This window comes from Dromiciops gliroides, chromosome 1 (genome assembly GCF_019393635.1).
Source record: "Dromiciops gliroides isolate mDroGli1 chromosome 1, mDroGli1.pri, whole genome shotgun sequence".
Taxonomy (NCBI): Eukaryota; Metazoa; Chordata; class Mammalia; order Microbiotheria; family Microbiotheriidae; genus Dromiciops; species Dromiciops gliroides.
The window spans coordinates 710285510-710302630 of NC_057861.1; the positions used below are offsets into that span (position 1 = coordinate 710285510).

At 42.5% G+C, this 17121-nt stretch overlaps 1 protein-coding gene across 1 annotated transcript in view; it reads right to left on the reverse strand.

Annotated features, from left to right (window-relative positions):
* The window catches only part of FANCD2 (FA complementation group D2), a 61831-nt gene that overhangs the window by 37990 nt on the left and 6720 nt on the right, over positions 1-17121 (reverse strand). Inside the window, exons 6-16 of the mRNA XM_043977727.1 lie at positions 16956-17016; positions 14836-14888; positions 14580-14658; positions 11946-12070; positions 8581-8668; positions 7744-7848; positions 7183-7283; positions 6841-6946; positions 5771-5806; positions 4924-5067; positions 1986-2120 (exon numbers count right to left, since the gene is read on the reverse strand). Coding sequence (XP_043833662.1) covers positions 1986-2120; positions 4924-5067; positions 5771-5806; positions 6841-6946; positions 7183-7283; positions 7744-7848; positions 8581-8668; positions 11946-12070; positions 14580-14658; positions 14836-14888; positions 16956-17016 — 1033 coding nt within the window. The remainder of the gene's footprint in view (positions 1-1985; positions 2121-4923; positions 5068-5770; positions 5807-6840; positions 6947-7182; positions 7284-7743; positions 7849-8580; positions 8669-11945; positions 12071-14579; positions 14659-14835; positions 14889-16955; positions 17017-17121) is intronic.

Consider the following 17121-nt stretch of genomic DNA (forward strand, 5'->3'; position numbering starts at 1 on the left):
TTAACTAGACATGAGATTGTGGACATGTCACTTCCCTCTCTCTACTTCAGTTTTCTGCTCTATAAAATGAAGCGGCCTAACTCAATGATCTCTCAAGTCCTTCCCAGTGCTGAAATCCCATGTTCTACATTTTGGGAAGAAGCTTTGTGGTTTGGCAGATGGTGAACTGGCCTTGGAGGCAGGATGACATGGGTTCTGGTGCCACGTCTAACACACTGTCTCTGTGTCACCCCAAACAACTCGTTTAACTTCTCACTATGTGGGCAATTCTCCAAGCCTCTATGTCATCTGACAGAGAAGGTACCAACACTGTCCCTCACCAGGCATGCCTTTCTGTTCCAAATGTTTCATATGTTTATCTATATTTATAACTATATTTGGGGGTTGCTAGGTGGTGCAGTGGATAAAACATCAGCCCTGGATTCAGGAGGACCTGAGTTCAAATCTGGCCTCAGACACTTGACACTTACTAGCTGTGTGACCTTGGGCAAGTCACTTAACCCCAATTGCTTCACCAAAACAAAAAACAAAAAACCCCAAAACTGTATTTGTTTATTCACATACATTATTAAATGAGCTCTTCTGATTTCTCCATGGAGCTTCAGTTCTATCTCCTTGGAATTCATGCTCTTTCCTTTTTCTAATCCAGGTGTGGTTAGAAGCAACGAATGCTGAACTCATGGCAAGCAAGACTGTATAACACTATTAACAAATCACGAAGAGGAGGCAACACAGAAATTCAGGCAATCGGCTAAAGTACGGGTTTTATGAGGCTGTCACTCGCTGTGATTTCCTACGTGTCACAAGTTAGAATTGTGTGCCAACCAACATAAGTGAGGAACATGCTGTGGGGACAGCCTTCCTCAGTTCTGAAGAGCTTTCTAGACCTAAGGGGCCTAACTCCCCCTCATCGGGCCCTATAGCAGATTGTTTGGCTTTTTACTTCCCTCTCACCTATGTATTTAGAATGCTCAAATACTAAAGGCGGAGGAGTCCTAATCAATCTTCAGGTTCAATAGCTAGCGAGGAATACAGTAGATAAAGCATTGGCCTTAGAGACAGGAAGACCCGAGCTCAAACCTTGCCTTCAGAAACTGGCTGTGTGAACCCTGGGCAAATCCCCGAAGTGTTCTGGGGCAAATTTAATAAGTGGTTGTGAGGGGATGCAAAGGCTAGAGCTCCTGACCAGGAGTAAGAAAACTTGAATTGGAATTCTGTCTTAGATACTTCCCAGCAGCCATTTAACATCTCTTCCCCTATTTTCTGATCTGTAGAGTGAAGAGGTTAGACTGGGTGGTGTCTGTGCACCCTCTCAGCTCTAAATCTATGATCCTGTGATCCTATGACCCTCATTTTGTGGATGAGGTCACACAGGAAATAAGTAACAGGGCTCGTGGGCATTGGCACTCTCCTGACTCCTGGGCCAGTTAACGTCCCCCCACTCAATATGATTTCCCCAGTTTAAAGAGCTGTAGTTGCCACCACTTTCACTTCATGGCTCATGTTCATGGAAGGGAGTCTTGGAAAGAGTTTCTTAACCTAAGATCCATGCACTTAAAAAAAAAAATTGATAACTCTCTTAACTATGTGATAAGGAGGGAAGCTTCACCAGACTGACCAAGGGGCCCATACCACAAAACTGTTAAGAACCCCTGGGGTCTTGGAGCTCATTCTTAATTTGCTGGCTCCAGGTTCAATAGACAACTAGATTATTCATAGTTAAATTTTGAAACTGTCTCTTTTTCCTTATCACACTCTACTTCTAAAACTATTTAATGATCTCTGCTCTATTGAGTCAAACTTCACTTTTTGGGGGAGGGGGGGTGAGGCAATTGGGGTTAAGTGACTTGCCCAGGGTCACACAGCTAGTAAGTGTCAAGTGTCTGAGGCTAGATTTGAACTCAGGTCCTCCTGAATCCAGGGCCGGTGTTCTATCCACTGTGCCACCTAGCTGCCCCGTTTTCCCCAGCTGTATTCCAAAATACCTGTTGATAATATGTGTCAAATGACATAAAGGCATATTTGTAAAGCAGGCTGCCAAAAGAGATCACACTCTGGTCTGTGGAGTGCAGCAAACTCTGAGCCAGGGACAAAATGGATGGAAAGACATCTCTGAGAACCTGAAAGAAAGAAAGTCACATTCAACTTTTTGGACCTGAAAAATAGCAAACATTAATATAGTGCTTTAAGGTTTACCAAGTGCTTTACTATAAACTATCCACTTTGATGACTACAATAACTCTGTGAGGTAGATTAAATATGAGTAACATTATCCTTCTTTTGTAGATAAAGAAAATGAAACTGAAAGAGGCCAAATGACCTGTTCAAAAGTGGGAAGGTAGAAGTGGGAGGGATGGAGCTCAGGGCTGTTACACTTTCTAGAATATCACACTGCTTAATTTGGCATTTCTGGGCTTCTCTCCCCACCTTTCCTCTGGACTCTAGACACTGCCTGTTCTTTTTCAGAAGGGTCCCAACCACTGGGAGGCTAATTCAATGTCCTCTTCACCTGTTCTGCTTGAAGATTTAAAGTGAAGCCAAGTGGCCTTTGGTGACAAACTTCCTAAAACTGCTTTAGTCAGAAAAGGACCAGGAGGGTCATGATGACTTTCTTCCAAGATTAGAGAGCAGGATGGCCATTGGTGGAGACCTACCTCTAAGGGTTATTGTAAGGAAACTTGGAAGCACTATGCAAATGTGATTTATTGCTACAAGATAGAAACAAACTTCATAATTTTCTCAAAAAATATTTATGAAATACCCAAAGATATATGGTAAACCACCATGAGCAACATACAAAAAAATTGAACAGAAAGTTCCCCAGCTCTCTAAGAGTTTATAAAAACAAATGCAAGCACAGATAAGTGCAAAAACATCAACATGAACCAAAACATTCCTCCAGCTTCCTGGGGTCATGCCAAAAAACCCTGAAAGGCTCAAAGCAATAGCCTAATCAGACTTTTTAGGAAGTTGCAAGTTGTGACCTTCATTCTCGAGGCTGGCAAAACATTCATTTACTTAGAAAACTCAATAAATTGCTAGAGAGACTGTGAAATGACAAGCATACCTGCATACTACTTAAATTATAAATGAGTCTAATTATTCTGAAAAGCAATTTGGAATAATGCTTAAAAAATAATGGAAATGTCCATGCTCTTTGGCCCAGAAATGCCATTGCTAGGTATTTGGCCTCCCAAGAGGCCAAAGAAAGAAAGTTCCCCTATACACCAAAATATTCACAGCATTACTCTTTGTGGGAACAAAGAATTAGGAACTCAACTTTATGGTACAAAAATACAATGGAATATTACAAGGCCATATGAAACTATCAAAATGATGGATTCAGAGATGTACCAATCAATAAGCATTTATTAAGTTTCAGGTACTATATTAGGTTTGAGGGGTATGAAGATAGAAAGAAAACAGTCACCGGAAGGAGCCTACAATATACCTGGGTAGACATGTCCAAATAAAAGTATATACTAAATAAATACATGGTGGATAAATACAGGGAAGGTAAACACTAGCAACTGTGGGAGGTCAGGAAAGGCTTCATGTAGTAGGTAGTGCTTGACCTGAATCTTGAAGGAAGGGATTCTAGAAAGCAGAGCGGAGGGTGGAGAGCCTTCCAAACAAGGGGGATGGCATGGAGATGGAAGAACTGCAGTTTGGGTAGAAAACAAAGTGCTGAGAGGAGAGGTGAAAGTGGTTAGTTTGGCTGAACTGTTCTTTCCCTTTTTTTCCTTTTCTCAGAAAGGAAGGTGCAGTGATTGGATAGGGGCAGAGGGAGGAACAGATTCAGAAATGAAGGTGACACAGAAACAAAAGCTATCAGTACAAGATATTTTCAAATGCTAGGCTGTGGCTTTTGTCTTTTATCCTAGAGGTAACAGGAACCATTCTATGTTTCTGAACAGGGATGTGACAAGATCATATCTGTGTTTTAGAAATACTATCTATTTGGTAGCTGTTTGGAGGAAAATAGGAAAAAGAGATTAAAGACAGAGAGATCATTTAAGAGGATCTTGCAAAACTCCAGATGAGAAATGATGGAGTCCTGAACTAGGGTAGAAGCTGAGTGGAGAGGTGGGGACAGATGCAGGAAATGCTATGGAAGGAGAGATTCAACCAGACTTGGCACCTGATTGGATATGTGGAATGAGAGAGAAGGAAGAGAGAGTCAAGGATGGTTCCAGGGTCATGAACGTGGGTCACAGGAAGGGTGATCAATAGCAACAGACAAGTTTTCAGGAGAGAAAAATCCTTCTTTCTCAACTACAATGAGCCTGACTTGCCTATAATAGGCCTTACAGTTAAAGATGTCTAGTGGACACGCTGGTGACAGCCGAACTGATGTTTGGGAGAAAGATTAAGACTGGCTATATAGATTAGGAGTCTATATATAGAGATAATGAACCCAAGGGAGTTGAAGACTCAGGACAGAGCCTAGAAGGACACTTCTGCTTACAGTGTAAAGGAACAATGATCCAGCAAAAGAGACAACATGGTTCCATGAGAAGAATGAGAACCAAGGAGAAGGGTGTCACATAAGCCAAAGAAGGCAAGAGTTTCCAGGGAAAAGGGGTGGTGTACAGGACAAAAGCTGCAAAGATGTCACGTAGAACGAAGCCTGGAAAAGGGTAAATTAAGCAGATAAAGAGGACGATTTTAGTCCAGCTGTGGGATCAGAAGGCAGACTGTAGGTGACTGAAAAGGGAGGGGCACGAGAGGAAAAAGAGGCAATGAGAGCAGACAACTTTTTCTAGGGGTTTGACTGGGAAAAGAAGAGATCTAGGAACATGCTTTAGATGTTACTCTGTGTCCTGGCTGAGGCTGGATGTCCCTGCACCTGTCGATATCACTGCCAGGAGTGTGAACTAGATGAGCTGGAAAGTCCAACCCTCCGAAGTCTTTGAAACTTACCGATGTGTATGTGTAGAAAGTGCTCTGAAGCAGCTGTTCCGGGATGAATCCTGACTGAACCTTGTTTCTCAGCAGCCTCTCAATGCACTTCTTGCTCTGAGTGTTTACACTATAGATGATCAGAAGCATCAGCAGGTCAAGAACCTTCACCAAGGAAAATGACAGTGAGGTGAATCAACCACACAGGGCCAACAAAAGAGCCAAGCAGAAAGCCTGAAGAAAGCCCAGAGAGCCACTTGAGGTACACCTCCACTTTGAGTGTGCCAAAGCAGAACGAGGAGCCAGCAGAGGAGACACAACAGTCCTAAGACAGGAAGAGAGGTGGAATGAACTTCTGGTTCTCTGCAAGGAGCCAGGATTTCCAGAACTGGAGCAGGACAGGGTTTGGTACAATTGGCTTCCTGGCAGTAGATGGAAATTTTAGTCCCACCTTGTCAGATCTCCATTGCTGGTGAAATAAAGAATGGAGAGTATGGTGGGGAAGGGAGGGGGCAGGAGGGAATGGGTGAGAATGAAACTTAGACACATGTCAGTTAAATAGGTAATTTCTTCATTTTCCACTTTCTTACCAGTTTTTTGAGTGCAATAGGGCACATTCATTTAGAATTTACAACTTTTCCTTTTTGGTCAGTCAAGGTCCATTATAATTACAATGAACAAATGAAAGGGGGGCCACTGTCCGAGAAGTTACCCTCAAGATCACCTGATGTCACCCATAAAGGTTTCTAGAGTCACTACAAAATGAACACAGACCCCAGTGAATGACTATGTTTCTAAGAAAGGCTCAAATTCCAAATTTCAAACCCAAAATGTATATGATTAGGGAATTATATTACATAAATGTCACCTTGTGGTCAGACACAGAATCAATGTTTTCAATTGCCTAGAGAGAGAATAGAAACAAAAGAGCATTTAGAAGTAGAACGCAGCACCTTGTTTTATTTCAGTATTCCCTCATAAACAGAGCTGACATGTCTACATGGTACCCTGTACTGTGACTTACTTCTCTACGGACAGGTCCTCTCTCCCCAACTAGGTTATAAAGGGACCACAATTAGGAGCCACAAGCTCAAAACAAGGCTCCAGCCCTTGCTGCTGGGGAGACTCTAAGGAAGTCACTAAGCCTGTTGCCATACTCTTATAATGGTGGTAATAATGATACACCATTTGCCTCACAGTATTATAGTGAGTGAAGTGTTTTGTAGATCCTAAGGACCAATACCAACGTGAGTCATCACTATAGGGAGCTGTTCAGTCATCTTAGTGCAGGAACAAGGCTTTACACTTTTTTCTACATCTAGAGCCTAACACAACAGTAGCCACTGATGATTAAATGAAACAACACACTAAAGATAACCTGAGCTTCTCTTTCCACTCACTTTTCCAACCAAAGGGAATTCAATCATTAAATCTTTAAGTTATATTTCTTTTTATATGCTTCTTTCTCAGAACTATAGAAAGCCACTACCAAATCTCACCACTTCTTTCACAACACTTATAAAATCAGTGCCATTTTCTTTTCTTGCCATTTTCAATTATACTTTCTTCATCTTATTATCAACTTCCTGTCTACATTTGGCCTTTGGAAATCTTTGGAAGGTGGAAAGACACTTAAGTGTAATGATTAATAAGAAGTCAATTTCTCTGGTACATTTCCCTCTAAATTAATAAAACTGTCAACCTTCATATAAACAGAGGGATCAGTTTGATCGGCTCTTACCCATGCATCCTTGAAACCGGCATCACTTATCTGCAGAATAGCTGACTAAGTGAGCAGGGGATGTGGCAGCAGAACCCAAAAAGCTCACTTGCCTATTTGGAAATCCAACCCATGAGCATAGTGGTCTCTGTAGTGAGATGGTCTAACCAAGTGAGCCAAAATAGCACAAAGGTCTTGTTTGAGGAGCCGGCAGTTACCTTAATCCATGCTTCTGAAATGGCTCTCTCATATCGAACAGCTGACTTGATCACATCAAAGAGGAGAGAAACACAGTCCTGATCGCTGTTTTCTTGATTTCCAGAGCTATCAGCAGAGAAAAAACCCACATCCATCAATGTCCCCAAAGCAGAACAACAGTCCCTGTCTACCAAGCTGCAGCTAGGCTGCTTCCAGAAGCCTGCCCAGCTGAGTGCTCTGCCTTTCCAATATCAGTCTGGACAGTGACTTCTCTGATGACCAAAAGAGAAGCTTTGTTGCTTGGGTAGATAACCAAACAGACCAGGACAAAGAGGGGTCAAGGACTTGACTTTTATTTTTACCTCACTTGACTTTTACTTTTCAACTTGCTCTGGGAAGTTTGCAGCTGAGGCGGCAAAATGCAGTGTTCTAGATCCAATTTTTTCCGAAGCTCAGAAATCACCTGCAGAAAGCAAAGGATCCCTAGTATGTTCTAATCCTTTACAATGGATGAGCTCAAACCACTAACATAATATTGCCTTTCCTTTTAGTTTGGGAAATTAGAACAATTAAATTTATTTTAAAATGAGCTGTCACAACCTTCAAAATGCTAAGTGTTTGGCATTCTATAAGGAAGGAGCAAATATGTTCTCATGAGAATATATATGACCAGCAGTGCTGTTCTCTACTCCCAGGTGCTACCCTGACTCACTAAGCAGTCTGGAGATAGAAAAAACAAAACAAATTCATGGAAAAATAAGCAGTCTTTTTTCTGCCTCTGAGTACGAGTGAAAACGACTTTAACGTTTTTGTTTCTCTTCCATTTCAGAATAGAAATTCCCTAAAAGTTGAACACGAATCTATATATGTTGCACTGTTTCACACCATTTTGGGTAGCCAGTGAGTAAATCAAGCCAATGTACCTCTAACGCATCAGTGACTGTGACCGCATGAAGAATGAACTTGATTATCACAGGTAAATTGTCCAGTGTCACAGCTGACAGTTTAGCCATCACCAAGTGGCGCACCTAAAATTGAAAGCAAGACTACCTTAGTCTCTCAAATTCAATACTCAGCCCTGTCAACCTGTGAAAAAAATAGAAAAAAAAATCTTCAGTGCCTGGCTTTCCCCAAATGTACAGTGGAGAGTAAAACACCTGATTCTGAAGTGAAATCCCCAAGAAACTGAATGCTAAAAAGGTTATAACTAAAGACACATAATAATATAATACTATTATTATCTTCTCAGATTTGGGAGACTGAATTTTCTATAGTCAGGAGAGGGGATAGGGAGGGAACCATACAGGAATCCATTCTTTCTATGTATAGTATGAAATAAAGCTCAAGCACTTAGAACATTAACAACAACTACAACAAACCCCTCTCTCTCTGCCCTAATCTGAGCATCTAACAAAATGGATCATTAGTCTGCTGCAGCTTAATTTATGGCTCATTTCTAAAACAATCAAGTTTCTGTTCATCTCACCTACCCTAAAAAGAGCAACAAGGTAATGTACTTTTTTTTTTTTTTAGTGAGGCAATTGGGGTTAAGTGACTTGCCCAGGGTCACACAGCTAGTAAGTGTTAAGTGTCTGAGGCTGGATTTGAACTCAGGTCCTCCTGAATCCAGGGCCACTGCTCTATCCACTGCACCACCTAGCTGCCCGGGTAATGTACTTTCAAAATGCAATTTTCACTACAGTAACTTTCCTAAAAAGCAGTTGTTCCTTGAAAATGGCTCTTTCCCCCTCCTTCCCTACCTTAGACAGAAGCTTTGGATCAAGGCGCAGGCTAGAAAGCACATCCAGGATTGGGACCGTCAGTGTCGTATTCGTCATGAGAAGGTCACTGTGTACAAGTAGCAGTAATTACATGAGAAATTAACAGAGAACTAAGTGCATGCAGATCTTCCCCCTCTTAAGAATATGGGCTCAGATCACATTCCGGTTCATTGCCATACTGGACTATGACAGTCAAAGCATTTTTTCCCCCTTTTTCAAAGGGTTCAATTAGTAAGCCACATAAGTATGTAAGATGACCACAAAAACCTCAATCTAGAACAATGTGGGGAATATCCTGGTGGATGAGAAGATACTGAGTCCTTTTCAGGGAAAAAGAGGGAACCACTACCCCAACATCCCCTGCGTTCTTACCAAAGGCTTTAACTGACAAAGTCAAATCTTGCTTTTAAAGCAAGTGGAGAATTTCCTCCCTTTCCATCGATTCTCATTCTTTCTTAAAAAAAAAAAATTCTGGAGAGGCAATATGAAGTGTAAAGAGAACTGGTGTCACAGTAAGGAAGACACAGTTCCAGTCTACTTATCTTAGGCCAGGTACACCCTGGCCTCTTATTGGAGGAAGAGATTCAGTTAACAAGACAGAAGGGTTTTTTTAAACAACCAAACCAAACCCCCTTTACTAAATATCAACAAACCTCAGTCAGGGGATACGTTAACAGGCACAACTCTCCAAGTCCCTGCCCAAGGGGACACGTGTACACAAGCTGATAACAGCAGCAGTTCACGTAGGAATAAAAAAGTTCATCAGGTCCAAGAAGCTACACTCCCTTGATACTGATTGATACAGGGATAGGGACTGGACTAGATTGGCACCTTCTCTGCAACTTAAAAGTCTAGAGTAGTGAGGTGTTTAGTGACTCGCTCAGGGTCACACAGCCAGTATGTGTCAAAGGGAGGATGTGAACCCAGGTCTTTCTGGCTTCAAAGCTGTGTCATCACACTACCCTGCCTCTCTTGATGCTACTTTGTATAAGATTCACCAAAAATGGGACTTCAGTGCACTTAGTTTATTCCCATCCTGGGTCTCTGGTCTCTAAGTAATGGCTATAAGTCATTAATAACTAGGTGTAAGGATTGGAATGATGCCACCTGCTGGAGACTTACTGTAGAAAAGCTCCGCCATGAAGTGAAGGTCTTTGAGGGCAAGACCAGGAGTCTTTTCTTTGGCGTCAGGAAGTGATGTCTGCTTGTGGGAGGAAGAAGGGGGAAGCCTGGCGCTCTGACTGGGGCTCTTTCCTGAGGACTCCGGTGGAGAAGGGAGCTAGAAATGCGCTCTCCATTTAATAGATAGATGAATGTAGGCCTTTCTCTCTCTCTTTACCAAATTCTTATTCTCCTTAATAAATGCTTAAAAGTCTAACTCTTGCTAAAGCTTAAAATTTATTGGCGACTGCTCATTAGATATTTTAGACAGACTAGCTAGAATTTTAGCCCTGTACATAGGCCATGCAGCCTAAACAGTTTTAGAACTCAAAGCCTGGTCAGAATGAGCAATGCCGGACACACCTGCTTCTGACCCATCCTACCTGTGACCCTGGAAGTCCATTGACCTCTCAGTGTCCTGGCAACTCTCTAAATTAAAGAACAGGTGCCCATCTTCATTAGCAAAGAGAATTTCCCCATCAGGACTTCCCTATATCAATGAAATCTAAAGTCCAGTTTTAAAAAACGTAACAGTTTTATATGCCCCATGAAGTCTAGTCCTACCTAGCTCATATCTCAAATTTCAGTTTTCCAGCTACCTGCCCGTCTCTCTGTTTTTGCCACTTCTCTCTGCAGAATACGAAATGCATGGTATTTCTCCATTAGGCTGTAATCTCCTTGAGAGCAAGGCACACACTTTTTTTTATTACAGTCATTTTGTGTGTGTGTGTGTGTGTGTGTGTGTGTGTGTGAGGCAATTGGGGTTAAGTGACTTGCCCAGGGTCACACAGCTAGTAAGTGTCAAGTGTCTGAGGCTGGATTTGAACTCAGGTACTCCTGAATCCAGGGCCAGTGCTTTATCCACTGTGCCACCTAGCCGCCCCTAGTTTGTTTCTTTTTTAAAAGAGAAAGTGTGTGGGGCTGCTAAGTGGCGCAGTGGATAAAGCACCGGCCCTGGATTCAGGAGTACCTGAGTTCAAATCCAGCTTCAGACACCTGACACTTACTAGCTGTGTGACCCTGAGCAAGTCACTTAACCCCCATTGCCCTGCCAAAAAAAAAAAAAAAAGAAACAAACCAAAAAAACTCCCCAAAGAATACTGAATATCTTGCACCGGGTAGGTACCCTGAAAACACTGTGGATGAAAGAACACTGACACTTTCCTTTTCGTCCACAGAGTTCAAAGTAGTCTAATTAGAACTGGTCGATGGAGAAGCCCTTCTGGGATCCAGGTTCCCTTTTCTCTAAAGCAGTGATGTTTACTGCTTGGAGAATTGGCACAAGGCCTGTACTGGCGGGGTGGGGGTGGGGGGTGGGGTTGCTGCAAAGCTTCCTCTCCTCACATTTCTCACAGCCCAGCCCAGCCCTTCTCCAAGGGTTCAAGTGCAGGAAGAGCACGTTTCAGACTTCCCATGAACCTGAGGGGCTGGGGGGGGGGGCAGGCGGCAGTATCACAAAGAATACTCCTTGGCAGCAAAAAATTCGGGTTCATATAAGGCAATAGGGATGTGCTGTAATAGAGACTCCTGGCAAGTACATCGAGATTTGGACACAGCTACTTTTCCATCAAAAGAATATCACATCAGTAGAAATGACATCCAAATGGCTTTTCCCTCACATCAAACTCTGCAGTAGCATGCTGTTATCCATCTGTCCCCATCTGTCCCGAGTGTGTCAGCCCTGTCACTCAATCTGTGGGCATGGAATTCTTTAAGCACAAACTGAAGGGAAGGGGAGCACTATAAATGAAGTAAAAAAACCACTGATGCAGCTGGAAGAAGGAATCAGTCCCTTTAGGTTAAGAGAATTGTTGCTAGGGGCCAGGCCCCAACCCCAAATGGCCCAGGTGCAAAATTGATGACTGGAGGGAGAAGACTAGGGCTCTAATCCCACTTCTGCTTCCTGTTGCTCTCCTGTCTTTGCACAGGTCACGTAACTCGCCTGGGGCCTCGCTTTCCACATCAATCCAAGGACACATTTGGATTCAATGGCCTCTGAGGCCTTGCCAGCTTTAGATCTATTCTCGTCACTAAGAAAACAAGTCAAAACACATTCGTAGCCTTGACAGTGGGCCAGCACCATCCTAACAGAGGAAGCATGACCCTATCTGTTAGACCAAAATGACAAAACCCAATTTCAGGACAAGGTCCTGCTGAAGACATTCTCTAACATATTTCAGTACCTCAGCTCTCTAGCCACATCCCCATGTTGGGAGTCTCCAATTATCTCGGGCAAACTGGTTATGAGGTCATGCTGCAGGGTCAATGGTGCAATACTGATCAGCTGCAAAATCTTGGTTGTGAGGTCCTAGGAGGTTAAAAAAAACATCAAAACCAGCAAATTGTGAGGATTTCCATTCCCATCTGTGAGACAAAACTGAAATTCTGCCCCTGGCTCCACAGACTTCAACCCAGAGCTTGTTCCTGGGTGTAACGAGGCAAAGCTTTGGGTAAAGCTCTACCTGAACTTAAAGATTGGGGGGGGGGGGGGTGGCAGCTAGGTGGCACAGTGGACAGAGCAGTGGCCCTGGAGTCAGAAGGACATGACTTCAAATCCGGCTTCAGTCACTTGACACTACCTGTGTGACCCTGGGCAAGTCACTTAACCCCAATTGCCTCACCAAAAAAAAAAAAAAAAAAAAGATTGAGGGGGAAGAGGAGGAGAGTGAGACGGTTGGGATGATTAGGAGAAAAAAGGAAATGACTCAGACATCACCTCCTCTAGGAACCCTTCCTCCATTCCCTTAGCTCAAAGTGCTTTCTTCATCTTCAGCAATCTCCTTTGTTTAACCTTTCTGGAAGCATTTCTCACACTCCACTTTGTGTTATGGTATCTTTGTTTGTATTATACTTATTTCTGTCTATGTCTCATCTCTATTACTAGACTGTGAGATTCCTAAGGACAAAGACAACGTCTTACTCATTTTATAGCGCACACAGCACCTAGATAATCCTTTGTACAGCACTGGCTCTCATCATATGGGTAAACTGTCTTATCCCAGGGTATGGGTTTCTTGTACTGACTTTTCTATTTTTGCCTGAACTTCAGGCCATACTTCTCTTCTTCCTTTTTTTTTTTTCTTTTTTTTTTTTTAGGTAGGGCAATGAGGGTTAAGTGATTTGCCCAAGGTCACACAGCTAGTAAGTGTCATGTGTCAGAGGCCAGATTTGAACTTAGGTCCTCCTGAATCCAGGGCCGGTGCTTTATCCACTGTGCCACCTAGCTGCCCCCCATACTTCTCTTCTTCCTGAAGCACCAGGACAGAATTCTCCAAAAAGACCTAAGTACCAAGACATTGCTTCTGTCCCACAACCCCAGCCCACATTTTCATTAGGCATGAGCCAGTAAGATATACTTTCAGTGAAACCTGAATACTGCATTGGGGTTTTACTGGTTCCCATAATCAAAGGCAGCCCCTTTAATGGAACTAAATATCTTGAGCCTCCCATTCATGGGACTGGGCTATTAGACAACACCACCTTCAGACTTCTGGGAAGCAGACCTCTGCCTGGCTGGGACAAGTGGACAACCCTTTCACCTAGCCCTGACCGCTACTTAAGTGCCTAAGCTACATAGCTCCACCACACCTGTTATGACTGGTAAACAATGTCACTAGTCCCAGATCTTTAAGACGAGCCTCTGGCAAGCTAGGATCCCTAGGGAAGTGTTACAACCCAGAACACCAGCCTGTGACAACCTTTAGCCAAGCCCATGCCTAAGTCTACACTTTTACTCACCTATAGCTGAGCCTGTCTGCATCACCCCTGAACAACTCATAGGTGACATGCCTGTCAGATTGGGTTAAAGTGCCCCATCACAAGGCATTATCTGGGCCTCAAAATTCTTTATCAGTTCAGCCAAGCTCTGGCTAGTGGGCCACAAATATTCACCTTGTCCTGGTAAAGGCTAAGGCTATGCCATACCCAATGCCGGGGAAAGGACTCAATTGATCAATTCATCCAATATACTGTGTCCCAAATGTGGGAGATACAAAGACAAAAACAAGACAGTCCCTATTCTCAAGGAGCTCACATTCAGTTGGGGGTGGGAGAAGAGGGGAATAACTTGTACAAAGATAAGTAAACACACACACAATACCGTTACAGTTGAGTAGGCTTCTATGCACCTTATAAAAGCACTTAAAAATTATTTATTTATAATGGAAAATATAACAAGTAAAAAGATGATAACATGTATTTTCCTGCTCTAAAAATGATAAACATGAAATGCAGTTGGATATATGAAAAGAACTTAGAGGATGTCATTCCAGTTTTGGGCTTTCATTTATATTACAGGTTAAAGGCTAAAAGTTATTTATATATAACAAATAACAAAAACAATCATATATATGTGTGTACATAATTGGTTTTGTTGTTAAGTTTATAGTAAAAATGTAAAATAATCAATCGCTTTTCAAATTTCTATCCCAAAGGTAATAAAATCTAATCACGATATTCTTACAAAAATTCTTTTGGATAAATTGTAAAAAGTTAACCACCACCATCATTCTCAATGATTATTCCTTAATAAACTATAATACGTGGAAAAAATCTAGCTAAAGGGGAAAAAACAACTACAAATTACAGTTTTTGGACGCAGCTAAGACGGGAATGTTTGGTTCGACTGTGCTTATTTGTTACAAGAGTTTCGATTTTCTTCTCTCTTCTCCCCTCCCCCCACCCCGCTCCAGTGAAGAGAAAAGAGATGGGAGGGAGAGAAAAAAATGCCTGTCAATTGGGGGGAAAAAATTTTTACTTTAAAAAAGTCTAGCCTGACATACAGTTGGAAAATAAACTAAAATGACCGCAAAACGTACCTTGCCATCAATAATCCTGTCAAGCCATTTCAGCTGATTGATAATAAGCCGAGGCATGTTGAGCCCATCGTTATTAACGCTGCAATGTTAGAACAGAGAAACACAAAAGAGTTTTAGCCTTTTATATGGATGTAGCAAATCCTAAGATTATAGAGACGTTTTCTTTCAGAAAAGCTGGGGCCACTTCAAAGAAAGCTTCCTTGAGGAGACTCCCTTCTAATGTCCCCTTGGGTCTCCCTGTACATCTGACACTTACCTCTCATAGAGAAACTCGGGCAATTTTTCAAATAAGATTCTGATAACAGCAGGCTGTAAAAAAGGTAAGAAGTTAGCCTATTCCAAAACATTAATAAGAGAGAACCAATGGTGACCAGTGTCACCAACGCTCCCCAAAAGGCCCAGGAAAGCTCAGGTTAAACCATCAGAGAAGCTCCTACTACACACATCTCAGTTTACAAGAAGGATATCAAGCTTTAAAAAAAACAACTGCAAAAATCTGTAACTTGTCCCACTGACCAACAAAACACCATGAACAGCTAGACACTCAATGGATATTTGGTAGTAATAGTGATAACTGCAAATCCAGTAAATGGAATATTTAAAGCCGTTATCAGGTAGCATCAGGAAGTTTTACTAAGGACCACAAAGGTATCTGAAGGGCCGTCAGTCAGGCAGAGGAAGAATTAGCCCCATGCTGTTTGGCTCTGGAGAGCAGACCAAGGACAGATGGATGGAAGATGCAAAGGGTGAATGTAGGGGTGATAAGCTTCCTAATAACCGACACTCCAAGTGGGACAGACCACCTCAGGAACTAGTGAGATTCCACTTCACTAGAGGGGTTGGAGGAAAGGCCAGAGGGCCTCTTATTGGCCATGCTATAGAGCATAGCCATGTTCAAGTGTGATCTCTGAGGGCCTTCTGACTCTGAAATTCTCCACTGAAGAATTACATTGACTGAATCATACTCAGGATTTCCAATGGAATGAAAGAATTGAAGGGTAAAGGAAGGAAATGAAATCAAACTGGAGAAGAGGAAAGTTGGCAGAAATGCATGAGACCCAAAGCTGAGAAACTGAGATGTAAGGGGAATCTGGACAATGGGGAATTGGGAATACAGGGGGCTGCTGGGTGAAACAGCCAATCACCAGTTGTATGGCTCAGAAATTAACCCGCTGGAATTAGATCCAGTAAAGCAGCAGCACAGCCCTAAGTTGTGCTGGGGGCATAATATGCACCCCCAATTAACAGTTTGGGTTTTTTTTGGCAGGGTAATGAAGGTTAAGTGACTTGCCCAGGGTCACACAGCTAGTAAGTGTCATGCATATGAGGCCGGATTTGAACTCAGGTCCTCCTGAATCCAGGGCTGGTGCTTTATCCACTGGACCACCTAGCTACCCCCAATCAACTCCCCCCCCCCAAAGTATCCTATTATTTTCCAGTTACATGTAGAGATAGTTTTCAACATTTGTTTTTATAAGATTTCTAGTTTCAAATTTTTCTCCTTCCCTCCTCCCTCCCCAAGAAAGCAAGCAATGTGATATAGGTTATATATGTACAATCACATTCAAAATATTTGGGCATTAGTCATGCTGTGAAAGAATCAGAGCAAAAAGAAAAAACCCTCAGAAAAGAAAAACAACAAAAAAAAGAGAAATAATATGGTTCAATCTGCATCGTTCTTTTTTTCTGGATTTGGAGAGCATTTTCTATCAAGAGTCCTTTGGAACTATCTTGGACCATTGTATTTGTCTTTCACAGTTGATCAACACCCAATGTTGTTGATACTGTGTACAATGTTCTCCTGGTTCTGCTCATCTCACTCAGCCCAATCAACTTTTTTTTTTTTAAGTGAGGCAATTGGGGTTAAGTGACTTGCCCAGGGTCACACAGCTAGTAAGTGTTAAGTGTCTGAGGCCGGATTTGAACTCAGGTCCTCCTGACTCCAGGGCTGGTGCTCTATCCACTGCACCACCTAGCTGCCCCCCAATCAACTTTTAAAGACAAGTTCAGCTGAGGCTGGGAGATAGCTATGACATTAGGTGCCCTGGCATACTGCAAGGCTGGAAAGGCTAGGAGAATAGTATATGGCGAACGGCTATCTGGTAGCTTGCTATTTGAACTATTGCTACTAACTATGTATGAAATTCGATCGTTTCTATATGGCCGAAGCACTTCAAGTCCTTATCAGCAATCTCCATATCTGCCTTCCATCTGCCCTACCTTATTCATGTCTGCACAGGACCGTGGAACAGCTGAACATGCCAACATCACCACTACATTCATCTCCTGACAGTGCTTCAATCATTTACACTGGACTGACACAAACTATAGCACTTTTTACATTTTTATTTAGAGAAGAAAAAATTTAAATCTCACCTGTAAATTGTCAATCCCCAGCAATAGTTTAATGAGGCTCTTATAGTAAGGAGTGGCCATGCTGTAAAAGAGAGACACAAACTCCACTCTAAAAGCTGAGCAATAAAAAGATGGCTCTTAACCAAGAGAGCAGGTGACACGTTGTGTTAACACACTGGCTTGCTGA